Source organism: Lithobates pipiens, unplaced genomic scaffold (assembly GCF_037356315.1).
Source record: "Lithobates pipiens isolate NorthernLeopardFrog02 unplaced genomic scaffold, aLitPip1_a1.2 Scaffold_25, whole genome shotgun sequence".
Classification (NCBI taxonomy): Eukaryota; Metazoa; Chordata; class Amphibia; order Anura; family Ranidae; genus Lithobates; species Lithobates pipiens.
The window spans coordinates 38,708,406-38,733,172 of record NW_027507787.1 but is presented as its reverse complement, the minus strand read 5'-3'; the positions used below and the strand labels follow the sequence as shown (position 1 = coordinate 38,733,172).

Below are 24,767 nucleotides of genomic sequence, written 5' to 3'. Positions count from 1 at the left end.
TGCTAAATTGTATGGGGAACCCTACCTTATTATGGCCTTTTATATCCCCCCTCCATTTACCATGACGCTAGTTGTAGAGGGACTGTCTTTTATGTCCAGACATCCGGCGGTTCCTGTTATCTGGCTGGGGGATTTCAACACTACGCTTAACCCTTCCCTGGATAGGCTCAAGCCCCCCGAGTTGATGATGGGGCAAGCTGGGACCACTAGGTTGTCCAGGCTTATAACCACCGTTCATCTTGTGGACACTTGGAGACACAAATTCCCTCAAAAGAAGGAGTATTCATGCTTCTCACCCACACATGGTTCTCTCTCCCGTATTGATTTTATACTAATATCTAAGCAACTCACTCCCAGACTCAGAGAAGTATTGTTCTGCCCCAGACTACTTTTGGACCACAGCCCATACTCTGTAGTGCTTGACGTACCCCTGGGTAGGCCTCCACGGGCGTGGCGGCTAAATCCGTTCTGGCTGACATTATTACCCGAAGATGACACTATTGAGGCGGAGTGGATAAAATTTTTTGAGGATAATGACCAAACGGCCTCAGTTCCAGCAGTGTGGGATACATTTTAAATTACACGCTCGATCGGTGTTGACTGCCCACATTAATAGGCTCAAAGCTGACTCGGCTACTGTCATTATTGAGGCTGAGGCAGATTTGAGCTCCAGGGAACGCACCTACATAGACGACCCGTCTACGGCAAACGCTGACGCACTTAGACTACAGTCGAGAGTGGTTTCCCAGCTGCACCAAGACAAGGCCCGACGGAAACTTTTTTTTACCAAACAAAAATATTTTGAATCTGGGGAGAGAGCTGGTAAGTTGCTAGCATATTTGGTGCACAGGGAAGACAGGCCCCCGGTTGTTATTTCTTTGCGGGGTCAGGGTGATACAATGATCACGGACCCTTCCGAGGTGACAGCTAGATTTCGAGACTTTTTTGCGGACTTATACACCACTACAGTCTCAGACGACACCACTCCGATGGACAGCTTTTTGGCGCAGGTTTCCCTCCCCCAAGTTACGGAGGAACAGGTGCAGGCTCTGGAGGCTCCCCTGACCACCGATGAAATAGTGGGTGCTATTGCGGAATTTGCAAAATCCAAGTCACCGGGGTCAGATGGTCTTCCCATTGAATTTTATTCCCGATACCAAGATGTGCTGGCGCCTAGGCTTCTCGCCCTCTACGGGAATCTTTTTGATACACTGACATTGCCTCCGTCCATGAGAGAGGCAACGATAGTTTTGATTCCCAAACCTGGAAAAGATCCGGGTTTCCCGGAATCATACCGCCCAATCTCCCTATTGCAGGTAGATATTAAGATTTTAGCTAAAATACTCGCTACTAGATTGAACGGAGTGATCCTTAGCCTGATTCAGGCTGACCAGGCGGGCTTTATGCCGGGGCGGAATACGTTGTTCAATCTACGCAGGCTTTTTATGAATCTACAGGCAACACATGAGGCGGTGGGTGAGCGTGTGGTAGTGACACTTGACACGGCTAAGGCATTTGACTCAGTGGAATGGGAGTACTTGTGGAAGTGTCTAGCGGGATACGGCTTTGGCCCGAACTTTATCCGGTGGGTGAGGCTGCTGTATCATCGCCCAACGGCTAAGGTGGTGGCGAATGGGTGGTCTTCCCGGGCGTTTGGCCTTGGTAGGGGTACCAGACAGGGGTGCCCACTGTCCCCGCTACTATATGCCTTGGCTGCTGAACCTTTAGCGGTATCGATTCGTGCGGACCCCGCGATTAGGGGACTGACGATGGGTCGACTAACCGAAAAAATCAGTCAATACGCTGATGACACGTTGCTATACCTGGCGGAGTCGGGCCCTTCCCTCGCAAAGGCCCTACACATGATAGAGTGGTTTGGTAGCTTTTCCGGTCTCCGTATAAACTGGGAAAAATCCCAAATTTTACCTATTGACAGTTTTCCACAGTCAGAATCTCAGGCCAGTCTGCCTCTTCAGCGAGTTGGCACTATTAAATATCTGGGGGTATATGTCTCTAGGAATCCAGCAGATTACATTGCGCTGAATGTAGAACCATTATTCTCGCTGGTGCGTACCAAGATTCAGGCCTGGTCTCGCCTCCCCCTTGGGGTTTGGGGGCGCGTTAATCTGATTAAAATGGTCCTATTTCCTAAACTACTGTATGTGTTGTGGCATGCCCCGGTATATTTGCCACTGAAATATTTTAAATCCCTTGAAAGTCTCCTTAGGCCCTTTGTATGGGGGAATAATAGACACAAGCTTGCTTGGCAGGCTTTGAAAAGCCCGACTGATATGGGGGGGCATGGCTCTTCAAGATCTAAACCATTACTATGTTGCCTCACAACTGTCTCAGCTTTTTCATGTAGACAAGACTGATAAACAACGTTTTCTTACCCTTCTCTGCCCTACTTGGGCACAAATTGCAGATGATCCGATAGCTGCTATCTCGACGGGGGCGGGGAGCTCTGTTGGGGAGCCAGGTAAACACTCCATGCTTTTTCATTACAGAAGGATTTGGGATCTGGCATCCACTAAACTGAATGTTACATCACCAAATGACTATACCCCACTTTGGCATAACAAACAACTGCCGGAACTTCAAAAGATCTAGGGTGTTCAGTTATGGGTATCGAGGGGAATATACTACCTGCATCACCTGATTCACCATGGTACTATTAAAACGTTTCAGGCGCTGCAGGAGGAATTTGGTATTCCAAACACTATGCTATATCAATACCTACAGGTTCAACATGCACTTGGAGCACAGTTTCCGCAGTCATTGCCTCGGCCTGCTCCCAATCCTATTGTCGCCATAGTGAAGGATACTGATCCCAAAAAGCTTATCTCATGCTTTTATGGTATGCTTACGGCCCCCGTCTCGGCGAGACTAGCGTATGCTCTGAAGTCCCGCTGGGAGGGCGATGTGGGTGAACTGACGGATGAGGAGTGGGAGGAGGCTCTGGAGACGTGCAAGTTGGTGTCTCCTAGGCTCCAAGACAGGCTTTCTCAGATTTATATAGTGCATAGAGCATACCTCACCCCCCTCAGGACCGCCAAATATAATACGAATAAACCTGTGCTCTGCCCGATGTGTACTCTAGAGACTGGGACGTTCTTCCATCTTATATGGTCTTGCCCCAAACTACAGGAACTTTGGAAACTAGTGTCATTTCTACATGATGTTATGGGCTCGCCCTTGGCTCTCGACCCCAAACCCTGTCTACTAGGGATATTTCCTGACGTATTAGATAAAATTACTAACACTTTCCTGCAGGAAACTTTGTTTTCTGTTTGAAAAGTGATAGCTAGACAGTGGATGAGGCCCCTTCCACCCCAGGTTGAGGACTGGAAACGGGAAGTTAATTTTACGCTCCCATACAAAAAATTCTTATATAAAAATAGAGGTTGCCCAGCAAAATATCATAGAATATGGGATAAATGGCTGCAGGAGGCTGCCACGTGTGATGAGGGAATTTGATGTAATATTACAGTAAATAATATGTCAATGTTAGGACTTTCCTTGGCAGTGATACATAATGGCTACTGTAATGGAGAAATGTTTCTTATCTATTGTTATGGTTATGACGCAACACCTTTTGAATGTTCGGTGTATGCCACTGTGATTGTAATCTTTGCAATAATGTTCAATAAACATTACCTGTTTAATAAAAAAAAAAAGCATCCCTTGAATTCAGTGACTGGTAAATCAATAAAATGCCCTTAAGTGTAGTGGCGCATGATTGGATGAACGTCCATACCTTTTCTAAAATTGGGATATGGGTAGGTTTAATAGTATGAAAATATGAGGCCAATTGTGTGTAAGTTAAGAATTCGGAGTCTGGATTATTGAATTTTTCTTGAAGTACTGCAAATGGGAGTACACTCTTCTTTAGCTATATCTGCTAGCGTCAAAATATTGTGATCTATCTACTTGTTAAGCCTAATGTTGGGAATTATCCATTTGATGGACTCCAAAGGAATAGGGATATTTTTTATTGGGTAGAAGGCATTGCCATCAATCCTAAGCTCTTTCCATGCCCGGACGGCCGCCTGTATAGTCGGATGTAACGGAATTATACCATGCTTATCTATACTGGCCGCAATAAGGAATGCCAAGGGTTGGGATTCCATTCCATTCCATGCCATTCCATTTCCATTCGACACCAGGGTTTAGCCGTGGGATTAATAAACCAATTCTTTAGCTGGTCCAGAACTACTGACATATAAGTCTTTCACTACCGGCAGACCCAGCCCACCTGTTGACTTGTGTCTGTACTGCATAGTAGGAGAGCATCTTGGTCTCTGCCCTGCCCAGACAAAGTTCGCTAGTTGCTTTTGTAATGTAGAGAAGAAGGAATACGGTATTGGATTAGCCAGTGCCCTGAAATAATAAATAATTTTAGGAAGTATAAACATTTTATATGCTGCCGCTCAACCCGACCGAGTAAGATAGAACTTTTGAAGTTTAATTATGTCCTGCTGGAACCTGTGTATCAATGGGATGTAATTACTTTCAAATACGTTTGTTATGGGGAATGTGAGATTAACTTATAGGTAGGTGATACGGAAATTTGCCCAAGGGTATGGAAATTCTCTTCTGAGCAATGATTCTGTTTTACATGCATTCCTAATATATTTGACTTACTGGCATTGATTTTATAGTAAGAGACCATACTAAATTGACCTAGTACTTCATGTACGGCTGGTAAAGAGGTGGTTGGATTGGATAATGACAAAATAATGTCGTCCGCAAATAGTGATATTTTATAATGGCCCTCTTTGGACCGAATACCTTTTTTATACGTGGGCTTCATAAGTAACGCAAAAATAATAGGGGACAGGGGGGCACCCCTGTCAGGTTCCATTAGTAATTTGGAATGATTTAGAAAATAGGCCTTCAGTATAGACGTAAGCTGATGGCAACGAATAGAGTGCCAAGATAGCGTTCCGTATTCGGCCCTCCAATCCGAATTTCGTCAATACACCTTGTTTCAACATTTTTATAAAAGTCATATAGAATGTGACAAAAGCAGGCTCTTGGTAGTGTTGTACAATAAAATAAACATCATATACGGTATAGTCATTAGCATCTGAGGGAACTCCAAAGCTAAACATTTTGCATATATCCAACTCAGAATTATATTGTTGTTATATCCATGATGCTTTGTTTGAGCTTCCTAACAAAGCTAAAACAAGTAGAAGCAGATGGATGAAATGGACTTGGAGAGTGGTAAATGATTGCAATGTGAATAGTGGAAGAACATAATTGATGTAAGAAAGAAAAAGAGTGTAAGTATAGTGTATAAGAAGAGGACGGAGTTGGTACAAGCATAGACTGCACCATTGCTCGCATACAAGAATGTGCAGGGAGCAAAAGTGCAGAGTCATTGTGGAGGTTAAGAGTTTGGCCCACAGGGAGACCCCATACACTTCAACATCAGGTACTTAAGACTAGCATTTCCTGCTTCTGGTTAATATAATGCTATATAAGGTTACTAGTCTAACCATGATATTGACCAACCTATTTTTGGCTTTCACGAAAGGGATATATGGTATCTCTTCCAACTCTCCGCCAGTGTTAAATTTGCTTTAACCACTTGCCTACTGGGCACTTTTACCCCCTTCCTGCCCAGGCCAATTTTCAGCTTTCAGCGCTGATACAATGACAATCGCACAGTTATGCAACGCTGTACCCAAACAAAATTTTTATCCTTTTTTAAAAAACAAAGCAAAAAAAGACGGCTTTCTTTTGGTGTTTAACCACTTCAATACAGGGAACCCCCCCCCCCCCCCTTCCTGCCCAAGCCAATTTTCAGCTTTCAGTGTTTAAATGACAATTGCGCAGTCATGCTACGCTGTACCCAAGCAAAATTTTTATCATTTTCTTTCCACAAATGGAGCTTTCTTTTGGTGGTATTTGCTAAACAAATAAAAAAAAAAAAACAAATCTTAAAAACAAGAAATGTTTTTCTTCGTTTTCTGTTATAAAATTTTGTAAAAACTAAATTTTCTCCTTCACTGATGGGCATTGATGAGGCTGCACTGATGAGGTGGCACTGATATGCGACACATGGGTGACACGGGTGGGCATTCATGGGTGGCAGTGATGGATGCTGATAGGTGGCAGTGATTGGCATCAAGTGTGGGCATACATTGCCACCAGGGGTGCCATACCCGGTGGTCATCAGTGGTGGCATTCCTGGGTGGGCAGCTGAGGGGGGGGGGGAGGGGCTGAGCTGATAATCAGCACAAATCCCCCCCCTGTCAGAGTAGCATCCGATCGGTATCAGACTCGTACCAATGCGTGCCGCAGGGAGCACGCAGGAAACTCGATCACGAGGATGTGCATTGATGTCCTCCCGGCAATGTGAGCCCACGTTGTAGCTGTCTTTTGGCTGTAGGATGGTCAAGCCCTTTCTATGTCTTGGCCATTCATCATATATACAATATAGGAGAGCCTGCCAGGGGTCCTCAGGGATATCCTTGTGAAATAATGTTATAAGGAGACAAAATACCTTGGTCCTGAAGGCAGCAGCAAGTGAGCATGTCCCCTACAGTGGCACAACCCCAAAAATGCTTAAATGCAAGTGCAGGATTTTGGGGGGGAAAGTTGTGAGGGAACCATATACCATCGCATCATCACTTTTGTAGGCTTCTTCTGCATTAGTAGAACGAAGGGAACAGGAGGCCACATTACCCCAGACAGAGAGACAATTCCTCCTCCGAATTAGACTTCTTAAAAGTGGTTGTAAACCCTTACATGTACCCATTGAAGGGAGTAGCCCCAGATGATGCACAGAGCTATAACAAATCCTCCTACAAAAGTTTAACCTGTTTATCTGCAGCCCTCTCTACTCTACAGCTGTTCAAAGTACAGAATGTATACAGCTTTCAGAAAGCAGGGGAGCAGAATTTACACTCTGCAGAGCTCAGTGAGGACAGCTAAGAGTGGATTTAATGAAAGGAACACACCTCCTTTAACACAACACACAGGAACAGAGCTGAGTCTGTCAATCACAGGCTGTATGCTGGAGCTCCCTCCTGTCACCTTTTTACCGCTTGGTATTGGGAAAACTTGTCAGAAGTGACTTGTGCTGTTGGCAAAGGAATGAGGCAGCAGTGAGAAATTACACTTGGTGTTCTGGATTGAGACAAGTGCACACTGTAGAGGGGTATGCTTTGTTCAAATCAGAAGTTTACAAACACTGAGGTCAAAACTGACAAAACAAGTTTATTTAGCTGTGAATATGAGTTTGATCAGTTTGGGGCCCCCTGGGATATATAGACAGGCCTAATCTAAATGGGCTATAGGCTTTGTTTTGTGTCCCTATATTTAAAGTGGTTGTATACCCACATTTTTAACTTTTACCTACAGGAAAGCCTATAATAAGGCTTACCTGTAGGTAAAAAAAATATCTCCTAAACCTGTACGGTTTAGGAGATATTCCCCTCGGTATGCGCCGCTGACTGCAGCGGCGCATGCGCACAAGGGGTTTCTCGCCGTCAAAATCCGGCAGCGGCCGAGCGACCGGACTGGAATCTCCCGCGCGCATGCGCGGGAGTGACGATATCGCGGCTCCGGCGCTGTGAGTGGAGAAACGCCGAGGGAGCATGTCAGCTCCCTCGGCGTGGATCGGGCCAGATGTCGGGGCCTCGTTCTAAGGTAAGTATTTCATAATGAGCTAGTATGCGGGTGCATACTAGCTCATTATGCCTTTTTCATTGCAGGTTTAAAAAAAAAAAAAAAAATGTGCGGGTTTACTACCGCTTTAAGAAGTGTGGTGCTTCTCCCCCCCCCCCCCCCCCCTATACTGACATCATTCCTATCCTTGGCTTTCTTATGTTTTTGATTAGAGGACCGGGAAATTACAGTGGATTGTTTAGTTTCATGAAGTGGTACACCAAGTAATGAGAACCAGAGGGGGAGTTGGGACTTTAAATTAAGCACCAAATGGTGAATGAAAACTAAGGGGTAATTGGGACTTTAGATGAAGCAATTGTATAGTGGAGGTAGATTTGAAATAAATAATGTTTAAATTGATGACATTGATCTAAAAGCATAAAAAGTATATTTAATCATTTCATATATATACATAGCGTGTGCACAGGGCAATAAACATGATAGGTAGAGTGGTACAAGCATAGCGACACATAATCAGAGTAATAGATATATAGATAATATGGCATATAGATGCCACGGCAACATGCCCAAGGCTGATACATGTGCCCACATGGTATTTATGTGCTTATTAGCTGGTATAAGACCAATATCATAGAATATTTGTAGTAATTAAACGAGGATCAATCCGTATAGGGTATAGCTTGACGCACTTCGTGGATTTGTTCATCAGGAGCAGATGCACCAGAGATTCCTATAAGGTATAAATATGTAGATGTAATATACCATATTGAAATTAAAATTATACACGATATTATACAATAGATGACTCCCCAACCCAAGCAGTGCATGGTGACCGGCACAGGGTAGATCGCGGACGCAGACCCCACCACGGGAGCTGAGATGGCATAATAGGGGGACGCAACATTGGGCAAAAAAAGAGTGCAGAGTATGAACAAAAATCTCTATATGTATGTATGTATGTATGTATCTATGTAATGTATGTATGTGTGTATATATATATAATTATATTATGCCGCCAATGGGGGAGAAGGAACCGTACCTGGGCTGAGTAAAAACTCAGTAACTGGCGCGGGACCTCCTCCACAGGGACGCAAGATGTTACAGCTGGGTACATGCGCTATGATGTCATCACGGATGTCATGCACACGGCGTACCTGCCACCACACTCGCGGCGTGGCGCCGATGTGCGAATGAGAAGGAAGCGCAATAACTTTAATTTAACCACTTCCCCCAGTTTGATGTCCTATGGTGCCAGGGATTCCCTGCAATGTAAAAGTATTCATAGCAGCCATTTAAAGCACCCCCATCCCCTCTGGCTCACAAGCAGAAGCGAACGCAAACATAGGTCACGTCCTCATATGTAAACGGTGTTTAAACCACACGTCAGGTATCGCCTTGAACGTTAAAGCGAGGGCACAAATTCTAGTACAATACCTCCTCTATAACTCTAAACTGGTAGCCTGTAAAAAGTTTTTAAAGCATAGCCTAAGGAGATTTTTAAGTACCGAAGTTTGGTGTCATTCCACGAGTGTGCGCAATTTTAAAGCGTGACATGTTGGCTATCTATTTGGCGTAACATCATCTTTCACATTTATTATACAAAAAATTGGGGTAAATATTTAAATTCTTTTTTGTTCATGAAAGTGGTAGTTTCCCCCTCCCCTCCCTAGGGTCTCTGCTAAAAAGTGTATATATAATGCTTGGGGGTTGTGAGTAATTTTCTAGCAAAAAAAAAATATATTTTTTTACACGTAGGAGAGAAATGCCAGAATTGGCTTGGGTGGCAAGTGGTTTTATATCCAAAAAGGCTATAAATCCACGTTGTGTTCAACAAATGCCTTTGCAAGCCCAGAAATGTCCTTGTAAAATAATCATCCCTGTGATACACATAGCCTGAATGGAGCTGTAGGTGGGACCTGCATGTTCACCCATTACAGGTTGCCATTGTGGCAGATACAGGACCAGTCACCCTACACTAGAAAAGAAAGCAGCAGTGACTGCTCTTTATTGCAGGTTGCCCCTTCAGGAGGCGACATACATGAGCTGTTTCATGCTGGATTACAGCACAGATTTTGGAAAAAATACAAAGGACACCTATATTTGATTAGTTATATAAATGCTGCTTCTATTTGGACAATATTTTTTAGCCCAAAGTCCAGCTATAATTTGGGGTTGATGAAACAGACTGTTAACTAGGGAAAAAAAAGCTGTAGGAGCCTTTTAATACCCTGTTGTAACTAAATGCGTGACCATTCTAAAAGGCAATGCAGTGACGGATTGAAATTTGTTTTAAAGGGGTTGTAAAGGTAGAAGTTTTTTCCTAATGCATTCAGATAAAAAGTCTTCTGTGTGCAGCCCCTCTAACACTTAACTGAGGTCCCCCTCTGTTCACAAGTGTCATCCTAGATTCTTCCTCCCGATTGGCTGAGACACAGCAGCGGCATCATTGGCTGTCTCTGTTTTCAAAGTCGGCTAGCCAATCGGGGGAGAGAGGGGGCCGGGTTGGGGTTCTGTGTCTGAATGGACACGGGGAGCTGTGACTTGGCCCGGGTGCCCCCATAGAAAGCTGCTTGCTGTGGGAGTACTGAACAGTAGGCAAGAGCCAGGAGCGCAAAAGTGGGACCCACGAAGAGGAGGTTACAGGCTACTCTGTGCAAATCCACGGCAACAGAGCAGGTAAGTATAGCGTACTCCCTCCCCCCATAAAAACAACATCACTTTAAGTTTTTTATGACCAAGTCTCATTTTGCATTGGGGATTTATAGGATAAGCATATCTGTACACACAGGGAAGATCGTGGTTTATTTACTGTTAATTGGTGGCTCTGATAATAAATGTTGATCTCAAAGTATTATGTTGTCCTGTGTTTACAGCCCGTCTGTTTCATCAAGCGTTTATAGCCTTCCGAAGATTTATTATGGAAGATGACCCTTTGCATGTGGATCTACATATCGTTCTAAATGACATTTGTTGTGGAGTTGGTATGTACTGATCATCTTCTTCCCCTTATTTAAAAAAAAAAATAGGTATCGATTCATACAAAGTCTTGTTTTTTTTTGGGGGGGTAAAATGTACTAGCGTAACTTAATTTGCATCAACAAATGCTGCTCCTGAAACTTGAAAGTACAGACTGGCAAATCCAATTACATTTACTTTCTATATATAATATATAATTTTTTTTTTTTTTTATTATTTTTTTTTTTTTGCTTAAAGGAAATTTTAAGTATGAAGTATTTTAATTTTTAGTATAAAAAGTCATACAGATGTAGATACCAAAAAAAAAAAACAGGTTAAAATTGTACGTTTACTTATAGTAGGAGTTTCTGCTGGTAAATAAGTTGCTACTTTGCTAGGAGATGTGCAATTAAACGTGTCTTTAAAATTCAGTAATGTAGCATATTTTGTAGGGGTCGACTGATTATCAGTGCGGCCGATATTCACTTTTTATTTAAAGCCTCAGTAGCGGTCACAAACATACCGATGTTACCAATATTGCTTCAAGGAGTTGTACCTGCAGCTTTATGCATCACCCCGATACTGCGGATGGTCAGCTTTCTTGTAATAACAACTGATACGGCTCAGCACTCCGCTGGGTCCCCTGTCTCATTGGGAGGCCTGAGCTACTTACCGGCACGTCCGCGGCTGGCCGAAGACCCGAACAAAGCCAGATCGACTTTGTTTGGATCTCGTAACCCGGAAGCGATATCATGACATCACTTCCAGATTACTAGCAACCTAAATGCGCAAGTTTTAAAAAAATATAAAGTATTCATAAATGCAGATCGTGACGTTTTTGAATACTTTCAAGCGCAGAGGATGGGTTTAGGGTCTTATAGACCCCAGATCTCTCCATAAAGAGTACCTGTCACTGCCAATTTCTGTCACAAGGGATGTTTACATTTCTTGTGACCGCAATAACCGTGTTTAAAAAAATAAATAATAATAATTTAAAAAAAAGGACGGTGTAAAAATAAAACTTTTTTAAATCTACAGAATATAGACACCTGATATGCAAGGCATGCAAGGCAGCCGAAAAATCTGTATCGGCCCTAAAAAAACGATGTTGATTGACCACCCCCCCTTAATATTTTGCAGTATGGGTTATGTATGGACATGAATATGTTCAGTAGATCTGAAACACTCATATTGTACTATTCTTGTCCCTACCAATAAATATAAACTGAAAACATGGTATTTGTTCATTATTCACCATAACATCACTTCTCTATAGTATTATTCATATGTCAGTGTACATACAGCAGGTAAAATTAAGTATAGAACACGTCACCATTTTTCTAGGTAAATCTATTTTGAAAGGTGCTATTGGCATGACATTTTCACCACACGTCGGTAACAACCTATACAAACGATACATACAAAGAAACCAAAACTAGTCAGTTCAGAACTGAAGTTGTGTGATAAAATGGAATGACAGGAAGGAAAAAAGTATTGAACACATGAAGAATGGGAGGTGCAAAAAGGCATGAAAAGCCAAGACAACAACTGAAATTATCACAAGAAACATCTTGTGATAGGTAAAAGCAAAGGGCTCTCTCAAGACATTTGCAACCTTATTGTCGCAAAACATACTGATGGCATTGGTTACGGAAGGATTTTTTTTTTTTATATATATAATCAGGAGTGCTTTATTGAACATCAACAGATTACAGAATCTATACAACAAGGTATACAGTAGAAAAGATCAGTGCGATATCCATGGTTAAATGTATACATGAGCGAGCCAAAGGATTTCATTTGCAGTGATACAGTCCACTAGGGAGGAAGGGGGGGAAGGGAGCAGGGAAGAGGGGAGGGGGAGGAAGAGGGAGCAAGAGAGGGGGAGGGAGGGAAGAAGGAGAGACTGAAGGGGGAGAAAAGAGAGTGGGGGGGGGAGGAGAAGCGGAGCAGCAGATCCCTCCTAGTTCACTACCCAAGGGCAAACCCTGTCCAGGGGGACCACACCCTGACAAACTTCCAAGGGAATCCCCTGCTTATATATGTTAACTTGTATAGAGGTAACATAGTATTCACTCTATCCTCCCAGGCAGACACCCTAGGTGAAACCGGGGATGTCCACCTTAGCAGGATCTCCCGCCTAGCATAGAAAAGGAGTATAGAAATTAGTAGCTTACTATGGTGCGGCCTCTGGGCATCTTCCTGTATTCCCAATAGAGCAAGCTCCGGTGACCTGTGGACCGACAATTCCATGCGACCATTCAGATGTTCAAAGATCCCTTCCCAGTAGGACGACAGTGCTGGGCATTCCCAGAACATATGAAAGAACGTGCCGAGATGCGTGCTAAAACGGGGGCAATACGGATCCCTATCAGTGTACATTCTCGATAGTCTGACTGGAGTAAAGTATACTCTATGGAGAAACTTGACCTGAATCAATCTGTCGCCCGCTGCTATCATCGCCCTGGGACCATGTTCTAAACAGTCTTCCCAATCCTCCCTAGTGAGCGTCGGGATGTCGCTTCGCCACTCCTCCCACAGCTTAACCATTCTGGGGAGATCCTTGGGCAAAGGGATATTGTACAGAGCCGAAAGGGGCTTCCGCAAGTCACTATCGGACAAGAGGTCCTCCACTGGGTCCAGCTGAAGCAGGGGGGGGGGGACTGGAAACTGAGCCCTAGCTGCGTGGCGCAATTGTATGTAACGAAAGTACATCCACCCGTACCTCCCAGCTAGTTGTGCAAATGACAGCAATGTACCTGTAGGCATTATATCTCTAAGTGTTGTTATCCCGTACCTACCCCACACCCAGGGGTCCGGAATCGTATGAAAATGAGGCAGGATGCGATTACCCCAAAGTGGCTGAGCAGGAGACCACCAGTCAGTGCACGAAAACCTACGCCTAGGTACAACCCACACCTTCAGTGTAGCCCTCGTTGGGATTGGAAGATCTGTGTAGGCCCTCGCCCCCCTGTACACCAGATCCTGAAGTTCCCGCCTCAAACCCACCCGTGCCGCCTCCACACACACACCGCAGCATTAGAACGGCTCCCCTCAAGCCACCAGTAGGCCGTAACCAACATTGCTGCCCAATAGTAAACCCACACATCCCCCCCAGGGAGGCGCAGCATGGCCTTGGCCAAGCAGGGAGTCGCACCATTCCACAAAAAGGAGGTAATACAACTGTCTATTTCGCAAAAAAAAGAGGTCGGGACCCACACCGGACTATTCCTGAAGACATAGTTGAGTTTGGGCAGCACCATCATCTTAAAGATGTTGACACGACCCAAAAGGTTCAATGGCAGTCCAGACCAGGACCGGAACCGATCCTTAGGAAAGCAGAGTAAAGGGAGTACATTAAGTCAGGGATACTGGGTGGGATCTCTGGACACTAGCACCCCCAAGTATTTAAAGGAAGACACCCACTCCAAGGGGCCAGAGTCTGGTCCATCAGAGTCCCCGCCTTCCAAGGGGAATAGGATGGATTTAGACCAATTAATATGAATACCAGAGTAGAATCCGAATTGGTAAAATAACCGCAGGGCAGCTGCTAGCGAGGGTCCGGCATCACTCAGAGCAGAGCATCGTCAGCATATAACGAGATCTTCTCTTCCAATCCGCCCACCACCAGCCCCCGAACTCCCGGGGACTCCCTAACCAAGATTGCCAGGGGTTCTATGGCCAGGGCAAACAAACCAGGGGACAAGGGACATCCCTGGAGGGTGCCTCTGTGGAGTGGGAACGAGTCCTAGAGTCTGTCGTTGGTGCGCACCCTGGCCCTGGGTGCACGATATAGCAGTTGCCAGCAGCGCAGGAACCCTGGGCCAAAGCCAAAACGCCGGAGCACTTCCCAAAGGTATCCACACTCCACAGAGTCAAACGCCTTTTCGGCGTCGAGGGACGCCACCACCCGAGAGCCACTATTATCGTGAGTAATAGACAGATTGAGAAAAAGACGACGTATATTGATGTCCGTACCTTTTCCCGGCATAAAGCCGGTTTGATCGACATGGATCAAAGTCGAAATGACCGACGTAAGCCGAGTGGCTAGGATTTTTGCCAGTATTTTGGCATCTACATTTAGTAGAGAAATGGGTCTGTAAGAGGAGCACTCCTGAGGGTCATTACCCGGTTTTGGGATGAGGACAATGACTGCCTCCTCCATAGACTCAGGTAGGGCCTCCACCGCCACAAGCCCCGAGAATAGGGAAGTGAGTTTTGGAGCAAGGAGCTCCACGTTTTGCACATAGAATTCTGTGGGTAGCCCGTCTATTCCAGGGGTTTTGCCCGACTGAAGGTCCCCAATCGCAGCCTGTACCTCCTCCAATGTGACTTCTCCATCCGGCATATCCCTGTCCGCATGAGACGGCATAGGGAAGGGGATCCGCTGCAGATAGTCCCATAAGTCCCCAGGATCAGACCTAGCTCGAGAGGCATAGACCCCCTGAAAAAGTCAAGAAACCGTGAGTTGATGTCTTCGGGGGAGGGCAGTAGTTCCCCACGAGCGTCTCGAATCTGAGCTATATGTGTGGACCCAGTGTGCCCCTTTGCCAACCAAGCAAGCAACTGCCCATTTCTATCACCATATTTAAATATCCGTTGCCTAGAGTGCAGCATAGATTTTTTTTGTCTACTCCACACTAAACAATGAAAGCTCCCACAATGCTCTCTGCCAAGTCAGGTAGTTGGAGTCGCTGGTGTTCAAAATGTAGGCCGCCTCGCACCCCCCAGCCGCCTCCTCCCGTTCCTGCAGTGACCGCTCAGCCTCCCGCTGTATATTAGAAATATGCGAAATGTATGCCCCCCTCGTCCAAGCCTTAAAGGCATCCCAAGCACACGGCATAGGGACCGACTCCCCATTGTGTGTCCAATATTGACAAAGTGCCTCAGTCGTTGGTCCCTTCAGTCTGGCATCCGCCGCCCAGAAATCCGCAAGCGCCACAGTCTCAATCCGGGGGGTCTATCTAGGGATACTACTAAGCACAGCGGGGCGTGATCAGAAATTCCCCTGGGCAAGTGCCGGACCTCCTTTTGTCCACGCAAGCGCCCCTGAAGATGCATAAACCAAGTCGATTCGGGAGAGGGCTCTATGGGAAGCCGAGTGACAGGTATACTCACGATCATAAGGGTGGTAATGCCGCCAAACATCAGTCAAAGCAAACGTAGTGGCCCAATGCTGCAGGTCTGAAGAAGATTTAGATCCCGGGTACAGCCTATCAAGTTCTTCCCTAGGGGCCAGGTTAAAGTCACCAAATAGAAAGACCTCTTGTGTAGGATACCCCATCACTACCTGCATGATATCATAGAGAACTGTCGAGTCAGCCTGGGGGGAAGATACAGGCCCACCAAAACCAGGTGCCTTCCCCAAATGGTCATATGTAGGATCACATAGCGTCCCCCCGGGTCAGTACGGACATCCAGAACCTGGGACGGAAGTGATCTCCGGATCAGTATACTGACCCCCCTAGCGTAACTCGAGTATGTAGAGTGATAGTGCATACCAACCCATGCCCTCCGAAGACCAAGGATCCTTTGGCCCAACAAATGCATTTCTTGGAGTATGCAGACGTGGGGGGCAGACCTCTGCAAATATTTAAAAACCACTGATCTCTTAATCGCAGAGTTCAACCCCCTCCCGTTCCAAGAAACAATGGAGACACTAGCCATGCTGCATAAATCGAAGCCACCAGATCCCAGCCCGTCCACCCCCCACCCCCATCCACAGGACCCCAGAGACCGTACCATATTGCACCATGTTAAAGCATCGTGTCACTACCCATGTATAAATGTATACCATCACGGGGCAGCACACACCTCCAAGAACAAAAGCGACTCCAAACGATAAAAATACAAAACAAAACCCCATGATCTGCATCTGCATCTGCAGAAACTGAAATCCCCGCACCCCCCTAAAACTGGCGATGCATTGGATCCCATACCCAAATATATAAACTTTTTAACACTGGAAATGCGAAGTAAAACGTGCACTTAAACAAGAGGGCTAACAAGGGGACGTCGGCTATCAGCAGGAGACACCACCGCACAAGACAGTAGAGATGCTGGTTAGCTAGCGTGGCAAAAATTGCCTGAGCATGCTCAGGGGCACTCAACTTGGTTACAACATACTGACAAATAATTCCTCCCCCCTCCAGAAAGCATTCCCATTTGCATAGTTATGGCATACACACCTCCCGCCTCCTCTCCGGATACCTGTGATAGAGCTGCGCGCCCCCCACACCAGAGCCAAAGGCATCCAACAGTGAAGGACAGCGCAACCCCAAACAACACCAGGGTGAAGTCTACTTTCAAATGTCCAGGACTTTAACCACTTCCCAACATAGCCCCCACCCCCAACAGTTGACCATAAACATGTCCCGAGCAGAGGAGGTGATTCCTTACATGGTGACCGTCAGTTTCTCCACGGGTCCGCACACGGCCATGTCCAAAGGCCCGAGATGGGTACATCCCCGTTCCCCTGGATGTCTCGCATAGTCTGCCAGGCGACCATCCCAAAAGACACACCACCCACTCCCATGAGCAATACGTTAGGGAAAGATCCACCAGTCAAGCAGGGCAACGTACCCATACACAGTACCTGTCTCAGTGCTGGGCAACAAACCGTTTCATCCTCCTGATTTGGCCAGCAACGGCAAAAATACAATGTCTGCAAGTCCAATATTAAGGGAGGAAAGACAGTTGATCCCCGGAGAAGGAACAAAAATAAGAATAAAATAAAACAGTGGAGCAAAGAGAATCAGAAAGCAAAAAGTGTTCCATTACCCCCGAGGAGGCAAGGTCTCCAGCCAGGTGGCAGCGTCCCTAGATGAAGTAAAAAAATTGCACCGTCTCGCCATCCTGGACCCTCAGCTTGGCGGGAAACAGGACACTATATTTAATATTTCTTGCCCGCAAGCCCGCCTTTACTTGGTCAAATGCGCGGCGCAATTAATGTGTCTCCAAGGAGTAATCCGGAAAAAAGAGAAGCTTGGCATTGTGATGCTTCAGCTCTCCCCCCATCTGGCAGCACTGAGAGCTTCATCCCGGTCTCTGAAGTTCAGCATCCAGAAGATCGGTGTCCGAGGGTGAGCTCTGGGCGGGCCCGGAACAGGGGGTACCCGGTGCGCGCGTGCTCCACAGTAAAGTAGGGGGAAAATTGCGCAGCCGGTAATAGGGACCTCAATAACTCTTCCACAAACACCGTCGGGTTCTTCTCCTCCACTCCCTCCGGCAGACCCACCAGTCGGAGATTATTCCTCCTATTCCTGTTCTCGGCGTCGTCCACTTTATATTCTAGGGCACGCACCCTGGTCTGAAGGGAGCGGATGGAGGCCGGATGTTCCGCCACCGAATCCTCCGTCAGGCCAGTCCTGTGCTCAACCTCCGTCACCCGAGACCGTAGCTTGTCCAGGTCCTGCCTAATAAGACCGACATCCAGCTGCACTGCCTCAATCTTGTTGGTCAGAGCAGCCTGACAAGTTGCAATTGCCGCCATCACCTCCTGGAAGCCAATCTGCGTCTCGTCCGCCAGGCTCTCCGTCTGCGAGGCCGTGTGGTATAGACGCCTCGGGGAAACGCTGTGCGTGGGTCTTCCTGCAGGCGGGATTCCTCAGCGTTCGGCGGAAGGTGGAGTCTCTTGCCCCTATGTCTCGTTGTGGAGGACATCTGCGTCAAAATAGCCAGTATTTGAGGCCCAGAGTCAGTCAGGATTGAGGATAAAAGGATATCCAGCAGAGCTCTAAATCTTGCTTCCTCCTAGATCGCCATCTTCTACGGAATGATTTCTAAACTTCTAAATGTTCCAGTGAGCACTGTTGGGGCTGGAAGTGAAAAGAACATAATTTCGTCATAAACCATCCACGACCAGGTGCTCCCCGCAAGATTTCTGACAGGTTTGAAAATAATTATCAGAAGAGTTGTACAAGAGCCAAGGACCACTTGTGGAGAGCTTCAGAAAGACATGGAATCAGCAGGTACAATTGTTTCAAAGAAAGCAATAAAATAATGCACTCAACCGCACACCATGCACGCACACCATGCAAGACTTTTGCTGAAGAAACAGCATGTTGAAGCTCTTTAAAGTTTGCTGCACAACATTTGGACCAGCCTGTAAAATACTGGGAGACTATAGTCAGGTCAGATAAGACCAAAATGTAACACTCTGCCATAATACACACCATGTTTGGGGGGGTCAAATGGCACTGCACATCACCCCAAAAACGTACCTATACCAACAGTGAAGTTTGGAGATGGGAACATCATGTTTTTCAGCATACGGTACTGGCAAACTTCATGTCATTTAAAGAGTAACTCCACTTTTTTGTAGAGAAAAAAAAAACACCCCCCTCTGGGTGATCTATGTATATTGCAAGGATTATAACATCCTTTGTTGCAGAATCCTACCTTTTGGTTATTCTGAAGTAATCTCTGTATGTTCCTCTGAGCCTCAGTGCTGAGTGGGTCTAATGGGAGTGGTTTCATAATTATCTATCAGCTGTGCACCTGAAGGGCTCTAATGAGGAAATCTGCTGGGCCTGCATCCCTTTAGACATGTTACTGGGCATTTCTCACCAAAAAAGACATATTTTTGTTGCAGGGGATGCCTGAAATCTGAATGTATCTTTGGCTCACCGATTTTCCCAGAAGTCTGCCTATCACAAAAGCAGGAAATTTATGTTTCTGGGGTGTGGTAGGTACAAACTCTGTGTATAGAAGAACTCCAGGTAGCCACATTGCATTCTCAGAAAATTATAGTGGCTGCAAATTGAAAAGGAATTGTAATTTTTGATAAAGTTCAATTGCAATATGACTTGTGTCGCAGTTGTATACGCTATGTTATTTTTTTCTTTATTTGCTATCCCCCCCCCCCCCCCCAAAAAAAAGTTACCCTTTAAGGAAGGATGAATGGAAAATTATATTCTTGATCAAAATTCAGCAGGACAATGATCCCAAACACAAAGCCAAGGAAACTCTCGATTTGATTTCAAAGAGAGAAAATAAAGCTGTTCGAATGGCTCAGCCAATCTCCTGACTTGAATCCAAGAGAAAATCTTTGGAACTAAAGATCAGAGCTCATAGAAGAGAGTCCCACAGAACCTTTAAGATTTGATGACTGTGTGGAAGAATGGGCCAAATCACACCTGAGCAATGCGTGTGACTAGTTTTTGCATTCAGGAGGTATCTTGAAGTTGTCATTACCGACACAGGATTTTGTACGAAGTATTAAATACATTTCAGTTAGCATATTCAATACTCTTTCCCTGTGTCATTCCATTTTATTAAACATATCTTCATGTCTGAACCTATTTGTGTTTTTTTTATTTTTGTTTTATTTTAGTATGTATAGATTGCATCTGACATGTAGTGAAACTTTAATGTCAATAGCACCTTTAGAAATAGATTTACCTAGAAAAATGGTGACGCGTTCAATGCTTATTTTACCCGCTGTACAAACATCCTTTCAGATTCATTTTGCAACCTGTAGTTGCAGGTAAAGAAAATGTGCAACTATTATTATTGTTATTTTGCAAAGCATTATACTGCTAAATAAAATGCCACGCTATATTAAGATTACCAATGTGAAAAGACGCATATAAAATGCATGAATATCTTAGTGCAAACCGTGCATAATATTAAACATAATAACATATAATATATAAAATGTCCATTGTGCTGGCAAATTTAAAAATGATGAAAAATGCCGCACTATATTGAAGTAATCAATGTGATATGACACATAAATAAAGAGCATGAATGATTTAGTGCATAATATTAAATAATGAAATAAAAAATGTCTATTGTGATGGTGCTTCATCGTTGATTAGGTGAGGACAAACTTGTGCTCCCTCCCTGTGTGAATCTGCTCACCTCAGGGCATTTAACCACACACCTAAGTTTGGCCAAAAAACGCCTGTGACCCACCTCTGGGTTCTATGTGTATGAAGCTCTTTGGGATCCTGAGATGTCCAGCAGTAAGTTCCTCTGTCCATATATAAAAATAAAGTCTAAATGGTGTTTTATCGTTTTTTAAAGACGTATTTTATTTATAAAACCTCAATCTGAGTACTCACATCTTCCAGGTGTTGAAGCGCACCACTCTATAGCAGATAAAATAAAAAATCCTTGAGATAACTTGTCCGTTCGCAATGTTCAAACCTGCTGCCTATTGCACCATCCTGTCCCCTCAATATGTCATATCACATTGATTACTTCAATATAGTGCAGCACTTTTCATCTGTTATTGTTTTAATTTGCCAGCACAATGGACATTTTATATATTAGGTTTAATATCATGCACAGTTTGCACTGATATTCATGCATTTTATGTGTCTTTTCACAAACATTTGTAGTCTTAATATAGTGTGGCATTTTATTTTGTTTCTATATATTTATGCATTTATGAGATTGTGATCAGTGCCAGCAGCTGTATCAATTAAGACAGTTCTAAGTAATTCGTTTGGTTTGCTCGCAAGCTCATTCAGTTTATAAGCATTATACTGCTAATCACTGGTGCCAAGCAGGAGTCCTGCAGGCTGTCCGTGTAAGTTGTCTGCCTGTAAATTGTACGGACAGGCAGTTTCACACTGATAGGAAGACGGCACCATGGTAGTTCATTGAAAACTAAAGCTGAAAGCCGCAAAGGACACCAGTATTTGTAGTTCGTTCATTCACAGAAATCTTTGTGGGAAGAGCCCTGCAAGGCTGCACTCTTTTTGGAAAAAGTGACAGCTGGTATGGGGAACTTCTCCCTGTACTGCGGTCACACAGGCAGTGGATCCCTGAGCGGCTGCAGGAACATGTAACATGTTCATGAAGGTGAACTTATCCTTTAAGTCAGAGAAATATTCTATGTTGGAGACTAAATTGCTGGTGTATTAAAATCTTTGGCTTTTTTATTTTTTATGTAGGTCATGTTGATGATCTTTTCCCTTTCTTCATGAGACATGCCAAACAGATCTTCCCCATGCTGGACTGTATGGATGATCTACGAAAAATAAGTGACTTGAGATTGCCCCCAAATTGGTAAGGCCCCATGCTTGGAGACATAGACATGTAAAAACCATTATAGTTGCTAAAATACAAATTAAATGACTACTAGCATGTAACTGAAGCTTTAGCCGCAAAAACACGATTTTCTTTGCTGCTGTTAACTTTTTCTTTTTTTTCCCCCCCCCACCTGTAGGTATCCTGACGCAAGAGCCATTCAGCGAAAGATCATTTTCCATTCTGGTCCCACAAACAGTGGGAAAACCTACCATGCCATCCAAAGATACCTTGGTGCCAAGTCTGGAATATACTGTGGCCCTCTAAAGCTGCTTGCACATGAGATCTACAAGAAAAGCAATGATGCTGTAAGACTATTGCATATTCCAGTCAAATTGTTGTAATCACCTGTGTAATTCATTAAGATATAAGTTGCAATTGTCTGTGGATTGGGTTAAGACTGTACAGTTGATTCTGTAAAGACGGAACCTGTCTTGTTTGTTCAATTTGCTCTAATGGAGAAATTTTTTTTTTGATTTTCAGAAACTATGGAAAGCACATGGATTGACGTTATGCACTGTTTTTTACTCCTAGCTATTTTATATTGTGTGCATCAACTGAGTCTGTTAAAACAAAATAACTAGCTAGTATCAAATATGAATTTACACAGTGCAATGAGTTCACTTCTTTGTACGTCAAGCTTAAAAGTGGAGCTATACTTGCACATACGTACATAATCTTATATATATATATATATATATATATATATATATATATATATATATATATATATATATATATATATATATATATATATATGAGAGAGAGAGATATTATCTTAAGTTAATCTTTTTTTTGCACAAAAAAAGTGTCATACTTGCCTACTCTGTACAATAATTTTGCACAGAGCAGCCCCAGTCCTACTCTTCTCAGGTCCCCACTGGCGCTCCTGGCCCCTGCTTTTCATTCAGTGCCTCCTATGGCAGCACTCGTGCGGACTTGCTCCTGAGCCCCGCTGCTTGCGTCCATATACAGACAGCGTGGCGCGGCCCTGCCTCCTCCGTACAGAGTTTGTCAAGGGATGAACAAAAGGAAAAGGCAGTTATAGGAAAAGTCCACCAGTTGCAAAATAAATACACCCACATTCGTGTATTAAATAAAAATAGAAAAAATAATGTGGATTTATATATTTTTTTGCAAATGGGCCTGAGAAGCATTGCAACCAAAATCGATGTACAACACGCAGGCTTTTGCCACCCTTTTCTCCAGCTTCTTGTCTATACGGAGGTACAGACTTTCAGTGAGAGCGTGTAGGGTAGAGTTTTTTTTTTTTTACCTTCATACATAGAATGCATAAAGATAAAACTTCAGTCTTTTTAGAACCACTTTAATTTCACAGATGTTTCTTTAGAGGACACATCAAGGGGATTTGACAATTGCATGAGGGCTAATGATACTTGACTGAATTCTTTGTACAGCATTAAAGAATTCTGATTATACGTACCTACTTTTTTTTCTTTTTTTCTTTTTTTTTTCCTACCCAGGGGGTTTCTTGTGACTTAATCACAGGAGAAGAGCTGATACATGTAGATCCAGAGGGAAGGCCAGCCAGCCATGCGTCATGTACAATAGAGATGTGCAGTGTGAATACACCTTGTAAGTAAGCGAGTATCCATGGGCTTAAAATTTGCAATCAATACAGTTAATTCTACCATAATTGTAGCAGTTGGGAGACTATCAAGCAGGTTGTGTGCATTCTCTCTGAGGATTTCTCTATCAACCCAAGGGCTTTTTGAGCACTACACTCTTATTTATGAACTTTGTTCTTATCCTTCGGACTTTTTATTAATGTTTTTTAATTGCACTTAAGTTTAGTGTATATATGTTTTAGACACACACCTATTTCTAGAGTGCTGTTAATGCGTGAGTACTGTTTATAACTTGGCTTGAGACTGTATTTGTGCATATCTTTACATTAAACTCCTTTTTATGACTGAGGATTTTCTGGTCTGAAGGTTTGAAGTAAGTAAGTAAGATACACAACCACATGTTTACACATTCATGTTTCTGCATGCCTCTGTGTGTACTCCTGGATGTACACGTGTGAGTGTGTGTGTGTGTGAGCTGAGCGCCTGAACATCCAGGGCCAACATTGTCACATGCTTCCCCATACCTGGAAGTGGTGGGTATTGTTCTCTCGCACCAAAGGAAATAACGCCAAACTCGTCCATCGCATTGATCTGCTACTAAGTAGGTTATGGGAAACTTGTTAGCACAGTAAACTTTACTGAATCACAATATATTATACTATATCATTTAAAGTGATAGTAAACCCTTACAAACCACTTCGAAATACAGGTAAGCCTTAATCTAGGCTTACCTGTAGGTCAAATAAATATTTCCTAAACCTACACGGTTTAGGAGATATTTGCCAAAATACATGGCACTGAGCGTGCCGCTGTCAACGGCGATATGCCGCGAGTGTCGGCTCCCGTGCGCATGCGTGGGAGTGACGTCATCGCGGCTTCATCGAATGACAGCGGCGGAGCAGCGAGACCCACCGAGAAGATGGATGCTCCGGACTACAGGGGACAGCGGTGACTTCGCTGGCTCCTGTAAGTGACACATAATGGACTACTATGCGATGCATTAGTCCATTATGCTTTACCTTTGCAGGGAATCAAAGGTTTTACTTCCTCTTTAATATTATTATATTGTGTAATATATAGATCTTAATGGCTGCTTTGGTCTTCACTCATAATGGTGATTTTTATTTCTAGCACTTTTTTTGTTTGTTTTTTGTATGCATTCTCCTTTAAAGAATATTATTGTTATTATTTATTTATAATTTTTTTTACAATTTTAGATGAGGTGGCTGTAATAGATGAAATTCAGATGATAAGGGATCCTGGCAGGGGATGGGCCTGGACCAGAGCACTCCTAGGTAAAGCTGGAGATTTTATTTTTAGGTTATGTAGAGAATCTGTCTTTCTCAACTGTCACTGAAAATAGTCATGGCTTTCTGTCTTTTTTTTTTTTTTTTTTTTTTTTTTTTGTATGTACCAGGACTTTGTGCACAGGAAATTCATATCTGTGGAGAGGCTTCTGCTGTAAATCTAGTGACCGAACTAATGTACACTACTGGGGAAGAGGTGGAGGTAATGATGTCATATATGCAGGAAAATTGCATA

At 44.1% G+C, this 24,767-nt stretch overlaps 1 protein-coding gene across 2 annotated transcripts in view; it reads left to right on the top strand.

Annotated features, from left to right (window-relative positions):
* Positions 1 to 24,767, top strand: part of SUPV3L1 (Suv3 like RNA helicase) — an 82,185-nt gene that overhangs the window by 14,524 nt on the left and 42,894 nt on the right. For both annotated transcript variants that reach the window (XM_077454279.1, XM_077454280.1), the window contains 6 exons: positions 10,515 to 10,622; positions 21,501 to 21,615; positions 21,776 to 21,944; positions 23,121 to 23,232; positions 24,443 to 24,520; positions 24,643 to 24,734. In XM_077454279.1, the coding sequence (XP_077310405.1) occupies positions 10,515 to 10,622; positions 21,501 to 21,615; positions 21,776 to 21,944; positions 23,121 to 23,232; positions 24,443 to 24,520; positions 24,643 to 24,734 (674 nt within the window). The remainder of the gene's footprint in view (positions 1 to 10,514; positions 10,623 to 21,500; positions 21,616 to 21,775; positions 21,945 to 23,120; positions 23,233 to 24,442; positions 24,521 to 24,642; positions 24,735 to 24,767) is intronic.